Source organism: Calonectris borealis, chromosome 1 (assembly GCF_964195595.1).
Source record: "Calonectris borealis chromosome 1, bCalBor7.hap1.2, whole genome shotgun sequence".
Lineage (NCBI taxonomy): Eukaryota > Metazoa > Chordata > Aves > Procellariiformes > Procellariidae > Calonectris > Calonectris borealis.
Genome location: NC_134312.1, coordinates 75,990,151 through 76,004,909, shown reverse-complemented (window position 1 = coordinate 76,004,909; position 14,759 = coordinate 75,990,151). Strand labels below are relative to the sequence as shown.

The window sequence follows — 14,759 nt, the reverse complement described above, 5'->3', positions numbered from 1 at the left end:
CTGTGGTCCTTGCACACCTGCGGGCCCCCCGGGTTCCCACCTGGAGAGGGGTTGGAAGGTGCAGTCGCGGGGCGCTGGTGACAGAGCTGCTTAGTTCGGTTTCTGCTTTCCACCTTCTGGGGTAAAGTTGCTCGGGGCAGAAGCAGGATCGCTTCCCTCGACGTGCTGGCTGCCTCTCGCTGGTGCAGCCCGGGTCGTGGTTGACCTTTTTCACTGAAAGGGCACGCTGCTGACTCATGTACTTAGCATTTGCATATGGTTTTGCCCACAACAATAGTGCAAGATCACACTCAAACTTACGGTCTCAACTGTAGAAAATTATTTTCATGATCGTTTCCATCGCTTGGAGGTAAATGCCAACTCCCTTAGGTGTGTTTGATAAGCAGAAATTTTGGAGTGTTTGTTCTTGGAAAAGCCGGGTCCTTTACAGAGTTTCAAGCTGAGTATCAAAACTGCCACATACAGCATCAGAGAAAAATCTTTGCAATTTGAGGTTTATTATCATTCCTCGCCATAATTTTTGCAGGGATATCACAAGCGGGAATGCTGATACTGAAACACTGAGACATTTACAACTGACTGGCCTGGATATCAGTCTTGAAGAACTCACAATTATTCAGAATTACGGTGATAGATTCTGTTGCAGCCCTCAAAAACATTCAGCCAAGTTAAAATGAAAGTAAATGCATCAATGATGCTGCTAAAGCTGACGGTGGGTCTCTTATTATGGTTCCAACCTTCTTTCAGGGGGAAGCAGATTTCTATATTTTTCCATGAGCTGTGGAAGCTGTAGCGTGTATCAATCCAGTATAGACCCAGCCAGACCTATGAGTTTTCTCATTGCATAAAGATTTATCTGTAATTGCCAAGGTTTGTTTTTATTTTCCTTGAATTACTGTTGTGGATGCATATAGATGCATAACAATTCCTAATTTCCCTCCCTATATTTTTGTACAGCACAGATTGCTTATCAAATACAGTCTTAACATTAAAGTGTCAAACAGGATTTGCAGAAAGCTATTTGGGTTTGTAGTTTAGGATGAACGTTTATCAAATTGTGGATTAGCTGAATCATGCACTGAACCAAATTATTATTGTCTGTGATTAAATCACAAAGTGGTTATTGTCCTGTGTCATCTAAAGCACAAGAGAGTTTAAATCTTTAAAATCCCTTTTTAAGGGGCTATAGGAGCTACATAACTACAGACTTTTAAGACCAGACTCTGTCTCTAGGCAGAAAAATAATAGCTTTCAAAAGGTCCTTTGGACTGATCACTCTCTGCTTACGCGGGCAACAGATCTGGGAAGGGAATGGATGGACTTATTTAGGTTTCAGACATACAGACTAATTTCTCAGTAAATAGATCTCTTTGTACCCGGCGCTGACGTATTTCTTCAAGGTGCTGGCTCAGAAAAGGGGAGTGAATGGCTTGTTCGTTCTCGTGCCTGAGAGGACACGAGCTGCCTGCCGAAGAGCAGCAATGCCGACGGCACGTTTGCCTTCGTGCTGGGGCACGGGTCCCAGGGTGCCACTGAGTCGCGGGGGGTGAAGCTGTGCCGTGCTTCCCGGCAGCACTGCTCTTCAGGCCTGGAGGCCACAGGGTCCCCTCAATGCCGGTGCAGCAGGGTTTTACCACCCCAATGGGCACTTGAGAGGCTACAGTCTCTCTCAAGCTGTAGGAGGCTTTTGCCAGGCTGCCATGGTGGTTGCTGATCATTGCACGCCGACGAACGTGTGTTGCAGGGTGGGATACCACGAACCGCCCAGCGCAGCACATCAAGGCGCTGGTAGCAAACCTTCATGGCGATGTCCATGTTCCTCTTCTGCACCCTTCAGGGACCGTCTAGCTGGGCAGCTCAGAGGGCTTTAAGCATACTTGTTTTCTCAGCCTCGTTGTTAGGTAACAAATAACCCTCCTGATGGCCGTCTCTCTCGCCTCGCTGAGTCACCAAGGAGCGAATGATCTGTGCCAGAGGAGGGAACGGTGGGCTGGGGGACGCGGAGGCCCCTCTCCTGCTCTGATCCTTGCAGCTGGGGAGGTCACAACCCAGGAGGAGTCACGAGCAGTCATTGCCGCTTTTCTTTTTGAATAGGTAGGAGGGAAGTCCTAAAACGGCTTGTTTTCATGTTGCAACAAGGGGTCACGGGGTAGAAAGGGCTAAGAGTCGCTGCATTAGAGTCTGCTGGAGAAATGAAAGTCTGGTACAGCTGACGGTGGCATGGCACTCTGAGCCCATGGCAGTGGCATGGGCAGAAAGTATGCATTAGGCTGCCTTCGCTCCTCTGCTTCATCCCTCTCGTTCTACTCTTTGACCTATTTTCTCTCATTGTTATCTAGTAATCTACTTTTTAAAGCCTCAGCTCAATCTTTCCTGCTGGTTGCAGCTGATCCATCTCGCTGCTAGCCTGTGAAACCAGCACCTCCTAAAGAAACATCCCTCTGCCAATTACTCCGGAGGCATGGATTCAGCTCAGCGTGAGAGCTCAATTGAAGCCAGTTGGCTGTGCCAACAGGACAGGGATGGCTTGAGAGAGACTTTTTACAAAGTATAGAAACTCTGAACAAATTTCTTCAGTCTTTTCTTCATCCATGCTCAACCGAAGCTAGCAAAGTCAGAAAAATGGCAATGTTTTACCAAAGGGAGGACTTAGCCCGAAGCTCTGCCCTCCCCCTGGAAAGCCCACAGAAGGGAAGGAGAAAGTTGCATAGAAAACTCCAGGAGGCAAACACAGACTTTTGCTCTGAGCATGCCTCTCCGAGAAGAAGGGTTTGAGGTTTCTCAGAAAACGTGAGTAGCAAATCCTCTAAGCCCTGTGATTTCTCAGGCATGTGTCCTGGCCAGCGGCACCTCGCAGCTAGGTGTACCCAGAGTACCTTGCAGAGAGGTGTTCGCCCCGGGTGAACTGTGATTCCCACTGGAGTCCCGCCAGCCGGAGGGGGAGGACGGAGGGAGCGAGCGGGCTGGATCGCCACACGAAATGTCTGCTCTGCTCGTGTGCAGTCTCTTTGGCCGGCAGCCTTTTGGCTAGCCCCACCTGCCTCTTTTCCTTCTTTTTTTTTCCACCCAGATGAACTGACAGAGAGGAGGCTGCGGCTCCTTTCTGTCCCTGCAGCCTTCCTGTCTGGCTGACTCTCTGCCCTGGACACATACGTATACTTAAATATGAATTTTGCGAGGCACACGTTATGCTTGTGGAGGGAGTGTGGTGCGGGAAGATGCTGTGATCCGTAGGTGGGCTGCTGCGGTTGGGCTGCGAATAGCTGCTATCCTGTGCAAGAATGGAGTAACAGTAACAATACATTGCGTTCAGCCCCGGTTGTTTAGAAGGAAGGTTTCAGTACATTTTAACAATTAATTTTGTGTTCAGTGGCTACTTCGTTTTTAAGTGTCCCATCCACACACCTCACACTTTGCGAGCTCATTTATGCTCGAGTTATGTCACCTCGCGCTAATCTGGTGGCTGTTGATTGAGTCCTGTGACAGCTGTTTGCAGAGGTTTGCCCTGCTCCCTGCCAGCAGCCTACCTCCCTCGTCCAAATTGCTGCTCAGTTCCGGGCCGGGTTCAAAATGTCTGAGTGAGCTCTATCCTGGGCAAAATGGTTGGATTTCGAAGAGTAATAGCTAAGGCGTGACAGGTAACACCCTGCAAAATCCCATCCCCACACCAGTCAAATAAGGTAAAGCAGGAGCGCACCTGCAGCGTAGAGGAGGCATGTTACAGCTTTAACATGTGTTAGTTGGTCAAGGTGAACCCTGGACCAAGCCCATAAACATTTAAGTCCTAGAACAAATGTTTGGGGTTGTACAAACATGTTAACTACTTCCAGTTAATTGGCAAGCAATTACCTTGAAGTAAAAATAGCTTTCCCATAGCTGAGCAGTCGCAGAGTGCCTGTCCCCCCGTGAACACTTACAGATCACTAAAATTTTCGGCAGAGGAGCCGTGTCCAATTTCTGGAGCCTTCTGGATCCTGGCAGGTTTGTGATCAAAAGTTTTTTGTCCCTAGCAGCAATTGCTGTTTGTTTGTGGTATAGACTCAGCAAATAGGGCTGTGTGCCAGACATAATTTTCATGTTGCCCTTTAATAAAGTTCTGCAGTTCATCATGCAATGAAAAAATAAGATAATATTGACTGGCAAAAGCAGGCAGGTCAGCAAGGGAATATACCTATTGCATGCACTATAATGGAACTATTGGTGAAAGCTACATAAGTATTTTTAACTTAAAGACAGGTTGGCACGCTAGAATGTGTTTCCTACTGACGTACTGAATTTTGAATCTTTCTGGTACTTTGCATGACAAAGATACACAGCTGGACTGGATTTCATTAGATGTACATGCAGTTGAGAACCAAGAAGCAAAGTCCTGCCTGCACCCGACACAGCACTTGGGACTACCAAGTGAGAGTCCTGTGGTCAGCCTTTGCTGACCTGTTTGACCTGTTGCCTCTCTGCTGCTAGGAAAAGCTATAGAAGTCAGTAGCATCTTTTCATGAGATCTCCGGTCCATGCAAACCTATCACCTTCTCATTGAACTTGGATCAAGTCCTTGCTTGATCCTCCACAACATTTTGGCAAAAAATGCCCAGATTTTCTTGGTCTGTAACTAAACCACAACCGGGTTTCTTTCTTGGGAGAGATTATCACAGCATTGCTGGAAAGGCAAAGCTGGGCACACACGAATGAATGGAGTCTGCCATTGAGTTCCCATGACTCTGGGGCTCGTGGTGGCCGAGATGGGCTGGCACGCGGTTCCGAGTGGTTCCAGCTGAAGAGCTACCATCAGCACCGCAGCGTCATGTGCCAACAGGTGAGGTGCTGTGTGCTGTGTCCCTGTCTTCAGCTGCTCCTGGTCATCCCTCTTCCCAGAAAGTATAATGTTGTGCCAAGGAGGGGGGAAGCAGGTGACACTGGGAGCCTCGAGAGAGGCAAGCCCACTGAGCCGGGACATCTGGCATCCACACGGATTTGTGTGGTGTTCCTCTGGATGCTGCAGTGCGGTGGAGGGTCAGTCCTCAAAAATCTTTCCAAGGCAGTCGGCGGTCTCTGCCTTGCGTCCTGGAGAAGCGAGGGAGTAGCAGATGGAAAACAAAACTAGCAAAGTGCATTTCACAATCCTGGCAGCAGTACTCAGCAAATAGAAGAACCGCAATGATGGAGTCTCAGATTGCTCTCCCTGTGCAGTCTGGCTTTAGAAACTGTGGCATTATGGTGAGCCTTGCCAAAAAGGGCTCTTAGCCCCTCAGCTGGCTCCTATGGCCTTGTGTTGAGTATCTTCAGGTGCTTCGAGCAAGAGAAGCTGTAATGGGTGCAGCTACCAGAGCTTTCCAGGAACCGTTCAGATACAAGTGCAGCTCTGTTCACTGTAGCTTCTTTGAATTCACTTTCTGTGCCTGTAGTGGCAGACGAATTTGCTGGCAAACGTTTTGCAAAAAAAAAAGGCATTGATCCAGAAAGGCACTGTGCACAAACTAAGCTTAGTATAAATGAGTACACCTGTGCTTAACACTAGGCACGTGATGAATAGGCTGTTAGATCCTAGCCAAAATAAATTTAAAATAAATATTGGAGCATACTTGTAGAAAATGAATGCTGGTCTTGTAAGCAGAAAAGCATGCAGCAGAAATAAGAGTCTACCGCTCCATGTGTCCGCTGGGGATATCCAGCGGGGAGGGTCACGTACGCTCCTTTCGAGCTCACCAGCAGAGCTGGTGAAAACAGGTTTTGATTTGAATGAGTTATGACCCATTGAAAATGGCATCATGCGTAACCACAGTAAATTGTCATAATGAGATCACGAGGCTCAAAAAAGTGGGCAGCGAGGAAAGAGGCCTCATTCCACCAGTGCACACGGCTGAGTGAGCCCTGGGCTGCAAAATGCAACAGAGGGGCACGGTTTTGTTTCCTGAACATCTTGTCGTTTTAGCGACAGGACCAGAGGTTGCACAGCCGGACAAAAACTCATTAGAAGTTTTGAGTTAAAAAGAAGAAAACAAGCCAAAATTCTTATGGCTTTGCATTTAGTCTTATCCAGGGTAACGGAGGCGACTGGGCTAACGCAAATAGTGGAAAAACATTGAATACCGTAAGTGCTTCCACGCTTACCGAGGGTTGGCTTGGTGGTTTCTAAACCATGTTGCTGTAGGAGGGTAGGGTTTGGTGATCCGGGCAGAGCAACTACAGTTGGAAAGCAACTCTCTCTGGAGGCATGATAAAGCTGTATTCGCTTGGTGCATCCCCGGGCTCACAGCTCTGCCAGGCCAGCCCGTGTGGAACCTGCTCACGTATGGCTGCCCTGGGCTGCCCAGCTGTAAATACCGCAGAATCATCGGTGGCTTTTGTATTTTCATGGTGAGGCAAAATCTGAGACTACAGTAAGTTTGATGCACTTAAAACTTTACCAAATACCAAGCCCAGACAACATAAGTAGCACAGCTCTTGCCTGCCAGGAGTCCTGTAGGTGGACTTCTGGAAGTAACTCCTTTACTCCTCTCCTCCTCTCCTCTTTTCCTCCTTTTCTTTTTGATACAGTGCTATTTGTGTGGGGCCATTCACAGTGCAGGAGTCTGGAAGAAACACACTCCAGTTCATTCTGTTTCTCTTCTAAAGTTATCAAGTGCACGTGTCCATAGAGGCCCGTTGCAAACCACCATGCATATGATCTAACCACATCCTCCCACTCCCCCCAAGGTGGAGGGCAGAGGTGCGTTGATGTAACGCAGGACCTGTCTCTCTTGTCTTGTGCCTTAAGGCAAATCGGGTTGCTTGCCACATGGTTGCCACTCCTCCTAGGCTTGCACCCTCCAGTCTCCTCCATCTGATGCGCTTTGCACGCAAATATCTGTGCCCTCGAGCCATGGAGACAATTCAGGCTTATACTGATATGCAGCACCTTCCTGACTCATATAATCTATTTACAGTATTTTTATCATGATTAAATTCATAGCCTGAGTCCATGAATAGAGAAACACCCAATTCAGTGCTATTCCACGCAGTGTTGGGTCCTTAGCCGGTTAGCCCTTGGCCATGGGGTTGTGCTCTCATTTGCCTAAGGTGTACCATCTGAATAGCACGCTGAAGCCTAAGCCATTCCCAGGACCCCAGATCTTCTCCTGTGGGCAGCCGTATTCAATCCAAGGTCCTTCTGCTCTTGCAGTAGGCACGCTGCAGGCCAGTCTGGAGAGGACTCTGGCTTGTCTTGTTTTCCTGGTGTTGGCTCGCTGACATTGCTGCAAGGACAGCTGAAGTAGATGGAGGCCAGCCAAGCTGAAGAGACAGCGGGGAAATGTGTCCCTGCATACACTTAAGAGCAAAGCGCGGGGAGCACTCAGGCTTTCCTGGTGCGAGTGTACCAGAGAAGTCTCCCCAGAGCTGACCCAGCGGGCGTTTCTGCATGCCGGAGCCGCGGATGAATGTGCCGACACCGCCCCTGTTGCAATACAGGTGCAGCTGTGGGGAACCAAGATTTTGCAGTTGGTGCCTTCTTTGTAGCTAAGGAGAACTGAGACCAAAAATGTTCGTGTAAAATACTTTCTGAATTTACTGCTTCTTAAGCTCGCTTGCAGTGTGTCATCCACTGAGTAGAAGTCCTTCTGAGTTTTCGTTCTGTAGGCTCAGCTTAGTAGCACTGCATAAACCCCTCCTAACATTACTGATTTTTCTAATACCCATGTAGGAGAAGAATTTGGACTGGTTCCCTCGGATGAGAGCCATGTCCCTGGTTAGCAATGAAGGCGACAGTGAGCAAAATGAAATCAGGAACCTGCAAGAGAGGCTGGAGTCAACCATGAGCCTTGTAAAACAGCTTTCCAGTCAGCTTGCTGAGCTCAAGGAACAGGTAAGTGTCCTGCAGTGGGTAGCAACCTAGGCGCGTGTGGGTGAACGTGCTACCTTTCATCAGGTCACAGTTAGGACAGTGTTACAAAAGAGACTTTTGTCTTAGAAAGGTTTTATCTTTCCCTCCAGTAAGCTTTCTGAGTAGATACACTGATACGGGTTTGGAATGAAATTGTACTCCGTTAGCAACAGTAGAGAACAGGTAAGGAGAAAAGCCAAGGGGGAATTAGTTACGAAATCCTCCCAGTGAGTGTGCGAGGACAGAGGGAAAACTGCAGAAGCGATCATGGGCTTTGCATATGCAGGTACTGCATAACCCGGCAATAAAAAAGGCGCAGCATCAGAAGTAGCTGCCTACTGATGGGGATCAGTAGAAAAGCTTTCTGAATCCAACACTTGGATTTTTTTCCCCCACTAAAAATATCAACAGTGCTGTTGCGAAAACCATTTGCTGAGCCTGTTGCTTTGCTTGTGTCACCCTCATCTTTGTGCTCCTCCCGCGGCACCCCCTTCTCTCCTGTATGGAGCACAAGCTGCTGGCCTCCCTTAAAGCCCTGCTCCTGCCTAAACTACCTTACGTGTTTTCTTTCACTTCAGGATCAAAAGGCCAGCTCCTTTTTTGCTGAAGATGCTGGTCACCTCTGGTTCGCTCATTACAGTTTCAGAAAAGCACCTTTGTGTTTTCTTTATGGGAAGCGCTTCAGTGGCATCAACAGTTATCTAATGATCCCCCTTCAAATCCTTCCTTAAAACTCTTTTTCCCTGTGAAAAACTCGACAAAGGTTTAGGCTGGATGTGCTGAGACGCTTGCTTATTGTGCCTACCCATACTGTCCTGGTGGGTTTTTTATCTCCCTCTGGCTGAATCTGTTCTCTCCTGGCTTAAATTTAAACTCTCTGGGGCTGGGACCATCTTTTAATTCTGTGATTGTACAGCACCAAGTGCAAATGCTGACCCTTTGCAGGGCTACACGACACCATAGCAGCACAAATAATACGCTGTAAGACCTGCTGCTGGATAAGAATAATGTACAAATGAGAATAAAATGTCCATACTTTGCCGGAAACAGATCTCCCACCTCAAAGGCATCTCTTACTTGTAATTTTCAATGCTGAAGAAAAGAATTCCACTCCCTGTTGTTTTGCTTGTATGTATCTTGGTCTGTGACTGCTAAATAATAGTAAAAAGGAAAAAAAAAAAAGAAAAAAAATTCTCAACTCGTCTCTCTCTGCCTTTCCACCTTAGATGACAGAACAAAGGAAGAATAAGCAGAGGCTGGGCTTTCTTGGATCAAACACACCCCATGTGAATCATCACATGCCACCACCCTGATACCACGGGGAGAAGCCGTGACTAGCCTTTCATCAGTATTCCTGCTTTATTATAGAATAAAAAGCTGAGATTGAGAGGAGTGAACAGTGCCTATTGTTACAAAGTTAAAAACAACCAAGTGCCAAGATGTTAAGTGGTTTAGCTCTGGGAACAATTTGTAGCTGTTTTTCATGGCTGAAAGGGACCACAACCTAGAACGGGAGAGATACAAGGGAGCTCGTTTGTATTCGTTCACGGGGCCCGACTCAGCTGCGTTTGCGCTCTGCAACTCGACGGCTTCGACATGCGACGGAGGTCGGGGCAGCGTTTGGCCGCGTCCTTAGAGCTGCCTTCAGACTTCTCCCTAAAGCGCTGGGATAACCAAGATGAGCAGAAGAAGGAGAAATGTTTATTAACGCAAATACGACAGCCTGGTTCGGAATTAATAGAAGTCGTTTCTGGCTTATTTGCCAAATAGCAACATTAGTCATATTCGCTTGGCATTTACTATTTTTTAATTACCGTAAATATGTCAGTTGAGTAAGCAATAATGTTGCTTCAAGTAACTTCTACTAGGAGGGAAAGGGGAGAAACCTCAAAAGACTGAAAAAAAAAAAAAGAAGAAAAAAAAATAGAAAAAGAGTTGCAAAGAGAAACATTAATGCTTTTGAATTTTAGCTGTCACCATGCAATTTCTTATTTATAACATGGAGCACAATGGATTTACAGCTGTGGGAATGTTCTGCACATAACACTGACAACATAACTGGAAGTGATTTCTTTCTCCTGGCTTCAGATGTTCTTGATTAATGTGGCCGTGAGATTTCACATACTGAGGAGTTAAACTGTGTTTTAAATTCAAGTTCCAATGGAGGATTCAGGAAAAAAAATTATACCTGTAGTTTGAAGCGCGTATGGGATTTTACTTCTTTTTAAAAAGCTTAGAAATATCTTTCTGTATGAAGCTGTAATGGTGTCATTACCTTCCATAAACTCATCTTCAGTGAGAGTTGACTTGAGTAAATAAGCCAGCTTTCTTCTGAGCTAAAGCCCGTGGGCTTAGCCTGCCTTTGCCCACCCTTCCTCTTTCAGGGGCTTGCAGGAGTGGCCTCTCCCCAGAGGCTTGGCTGGGGGGGACGGGGGGCAGTGCCGGAGGAGCTCCTTCCACCTCTAGGCTCTACGAAAGACAGCAGTCGAGTCAGCTGTGCAGGTTTCTGCTGTATTCTCTATTTCTTGGGATGGCTTTAAAAGAAAAGTTACAGGGTTTCCACAGAGCCCAGGAGGGCTCTTCTGTCTTTTAGGAGAAGATTTTGGAGACACAAATGGGAGTTGTGATCCCAGTTCACTTCCATTTTCAGTGGGCTTTGGGTACCTAATTGTCCTTGGTGCATTTGAAAATGCACCTCCGTCACTTTTTAAACCAAAATATTTTTGCAATGATTTTCCCTCTGTAACGTTTCCATTTTGTTATAGAAGCCATTTGGATCAAAGGTGAAAATATTATTGGCTCCACTGTTTCTAGTTTCTCCCTGAAGAAATTCTGTCATCTTATTTAAGGCACAATTCAAACCAACAGTCCTAGAGTAAAGGGAAGGAAGGGGCATTTCCCTCTTCATCCCAAATGCAAGCCTGTTCTTGGAAGCCATCTCTTTTTTTGTGCCAGTGAGCTGGCTGAGATAAAAATACTGTACCTTAAGGTCTGATTCTACCATTAAAACATTTCCCATTGGCTTCAATTGTGTCCTTCAAAAATACTGCGTGGAAACCAGGGACTTGTGTATTTTACGGAAAGAAAATCTCTCTCTGTTGACTGTCCTTTAGTCCATAGAGCATCCTGGTTGTGAGAGGTGATGGCCATTTCCAGGTTTAGGGTCTATTTTTCCTGTAAAAAATTCTCCCACATCCAGCCAGTGCTCTGCCTCCATGTGCTAAGGTGAAGAGCAAGTGGTGGTTATCAGGAATGGCACAAGGCCGATGAAAGTGAGCGGTGGGAGACTAAATTGTCTACAAACTCCTCTGCTGGTGTCGGGCTCGCAGCCTTGCTGCAGCCAGCCGTCAGCTGCTTCCCAGGCAGGGGCAGTGCGCGGAGGCGACGGGAGCTGGGTTGAGCTGGTCGATGCTGCGTGTTCGCTTCCGAGGCTGGAGTAACTTTTCCAGCAGAGCAGATGCGGCTGTGGCATGGGGAGCTGATGGTAGGAAAGCTGCTAGGTCAAAGCAGGATGCAGAAAAGCAGTTGTCTTCAATGAACGACTGAGATATTTTAGGAATAAAGCTCGGAGTGTGCCTTTCCTTCATGCTTTCTGTGTATGAGGTCTTGATGCTACTGCTCCAGCATCGCTGTGGTGGTGAAAACCCCTTCCGTAAGCCTCGCCTGTCAGTGAGGACGGCGCTTCGTGTACCAATTGGTGTTCAGCTCTGAGAGGCTTGCAGTGAATTGATTCTGGGGGTTCGCATCAGCCACATGCCGTGCCGTGACCAGCCACCAGTGTAACGTGAAGCCAGATTTGCCTTTCTGACTAGACCTCTTGTACATCACGAAGCTAAAGGAGTTGCACGCCAAGGTAAAGTCGGCAGTAAGTTGGTAGAGAATCAGACCCTGCAGCTGTATTAATTCAAATTAGTTTATGCAGTTCATCAGATCTAGTCACAGCTTCTGTTTCAACAGCAATTTCCTCTTCCTCACACATATGCTTATTACAGGCAAAAAGCACAGTTTAATGGGACAAAGATAAATTAAACGATTGGAGGGTGGGCAGTTGGCTAACACTGGAAGTGGTTGGCATTTTTCTTGTTTACCCTTGGAAAAGGCAAATGAACCGCTGCACGTCAAGGGAGGTTTCTGCTGTTGGAGCTGGAAAAACTTGACGCGATGCGTTTATGCCCTGAGCTCAGGCCTGCAGTTGCGTGCTGCTGGTGCTCTCTCTGTCTCGCGCCCCAAATGATGTCCCCAAGGCTCAAGAGCCCAAATACTGCTCTCAGAAGGGAGGGCTACAACGTCAAAAACTAAGAGCTAACAGATGCTGATTAGCCTTTGCCACGGTGCCTTTCTGCTGTTGATAGCTGCCGAGAGAGACCTCCGTAATCAATAACAGTAGGTAATGCTACTTGCACAGATTGTAAATATATATTACACTGAGCATTTTGACATTTTTGCTGATTCTACGAAAGCTTAGGCCCTGCCCTGCAGCTCTCGTGCGTGTGAGCAATCTGTACACTCACACGTGGTAACTCAAACAGGAGACGTCTTATGTGAATAATAGTTGCAGGGCCCGAGCTCAAGCCTTAAAGATCGTGAAATGTCCCCATCAATGAGTTTATAACAAAAAAAAAGCATTGTTTTATACATATATTTATATGTATATCTTTGTTTAATGCAGCTGGGGTATTCTCTTCTTAGGCAAGCATCATTTACCTTACCTATTTATATGAAATGATTGCAAAGAAGTTAAAACATCTAAGAGCTTTTAATGCCTTAGAGGGATTTATAATTATAAGCTCCTTGACAGTCAAAATCTACTTAAGTAAATATGTCCATTGCTGCTGAATGTAACTTTTAATATTAAAAGTGTGTCATTTTATATACGTCTGTCTCACTTATTCCTGGCGCTAGAGGTGTGGGGAAGTGTGCGTTGCTGAACTGAAGACGGCTGGGGAACCCAGGCTGGGTGTCTTGCGTGGGAGACCAGGCCGTGGGTATGCCTCCGCTTCTTCTAGGTGACAAAGCAGATGGCACCAGTGCAGTCCTGAGTGGAGGGAGGCTGGATCCAGAAATGAAAGCGAGGGTTTGTTTTATTTCAGGCACCCATCGTTCCGTCGAGGAGAACGGGTGGGATTGCCACTTTCCCTGAAGGCCGGGTGGCCGGTAGGGGTATGATTCGCTCAAGTGCTTTTTGTTCAGTCCGTAACTGGCAGGCCAGGGGCAGCCTTGGACGAAGGTGGGCAGACGCAGGGACCGTGATGGATGTGAGCGTCACTGATGGAGAGGAACAGGCTCAAGCCAAACGGCCTCAGGGTTTTCTGCTGGTGCCTGAGGCACGTCAGCGCTCGCTGCCTCCTCGGGTCTGACGTGAGGAGTCGGTGACTCGCTGCGAGGCTTTGAGCATCCTGAGCATCACGTACGGCAGTCAGCGAGGTGACATCCCATCCTCGTGTCCCTCAGGGGAGCAGCAGGGCCGTCCCGCCAGGGCTGTCAGCCGGCCGTGATCGCGAGCAGCAGAGCGCGTGGGACACGCACACTCGTGTGCGTGCTCCTATGGGGGATCTGGGGCTTCACCAGCCGACGGCCTTCCAAGACAGAATTGCTGGTGGTGCTCAGGGGCCTCTCGCCGTCCATCACGCGTTCCCAGTGCCAGTCTAAGACCTTAATTTTGGGAATCCAGCCCTCAAATGATACGGATGCAGAGGTTAAAGGCTTGAAGGCCTGGTGTGACTTCTCTTACTAGGTGGGGGGGTTTGTGTGTGTGAGTTTTGTGGTGCCTTTTTTTTTTTTCCTTTATTTTTTTTCATGTAGCTCCTTAGCTCCTTCAAGTAGCACCTTGAGAGAGAGACCGGGGGTTTTCCCCTCTCTTCTAGGTGAAAGGATCAAGGAAGACAAACAGCCGACAACCGCTGTCTCTCAACTGAGACAACTCAGGCTGAGCAGATCTGGGGTCTTGTGAAAAAAGGAAGCGCCCTTCAAACCTGTGACAGGAGAACTATGACATGTAACTGCTTTTTTTTTTTTTTCCAGCTGTGTTTATTACAGAAAGTCAATATTGATGAGGAAAAGAATGTGGCCTCTTCTTAGTGAGAAAAAGCCTGCTAATTAATTAATAAGAAAAATCCTATTAAATAGAGCATGCTGTTGTTTCTGTGCTCTTGTTATACCAACCTGCTGAGTTTCGGAGTAGAATTAACTTTCTTTTATGTTCTGTGGTATGACTTTAAAGTTAAATAGAAAGGGGCTTGTTTGCTACTAGGTTTCTTAGATTGTTCTGCAAAAAGTATGTCCTAAGAGAAAATGGGTTTTCACGCAGTAAACTTTCAACCTAAGATTACAGTCATATTTTAAAAAACAAGCCCCCAAACCAGAACTAAGCTCCTAAGCCCAAATGGGAGCAGTTTCGCATGCAAAACTGAGAACCTAACGCCAAGGCTTGTATTTTTTTAAATGTTTTCCCCAAAGGTACATTTTAATTTAAAAGGTGTTCCAGGGAGCAAACGTCTCCCTCGGCATCAGTCACGCAGACGTCGGCGGGCTCACGCCGGTGTGGCCTACCAGCAAATTCGGCTCCTTCGTTTCCACCGTCGCTGCTGCTGTGACAAAAGCATCTGCAGGTGAGGATGTTTTCTTTGGAAAGAGCGTGCTTGTTTTCTGGGGAGGGCTGCCGAGTTTAAGTGGAGAAAACTGAGATTTAAGGCTGCTAACCTCTCCGCTGTCCCGGGATGCCCGCAGGAGCGACCAGCAGCGTGACTCCTGCTTGCAGGCGCCTGTGCTGAACGTCCCGTATTTGCACAAAATCATCCCAAATGACTCAAAAGAAACTCGAGCTCCGGGGATTTTAAATGTGGAGTTGTGTATTGCTATCATCGGTTCACACTTGCCCGCTCTATTTATATGCTGTACTTTT

General features: G+C 47.3%; 1 protein-coding gene across 1 annotated transcript in view; it reads left to right on the top strand.

Moving 5' to 3' along the window:
* The window catches only part of ITPR2 (inositol 1,4,5-trisphosphate receptor type 2), a 262,261-nt gene extending 252,449 nt beyond the window's left edge, over positions 1-9,812 (top strand). Inside the window, exons 56-57 of the mRNA XM_075161128.1 lie at positions 7,679-7,840; positions 9,085-9,812. Of these exons, the coding sequence (XP_075017229.1) occupies positions 7,679-7,840; positions 9,085-9,171 (249 nt within the window). The 3' untranslated portion in view covers positions 9,172-9,812. The remainder of the gene's footprint in view (positions 1-7,678; positions 7,841-9,084) is intronic.
* The last annotated feature ends 4,947 nt before the right edge of the window (positions 9,813-14,759 follow it).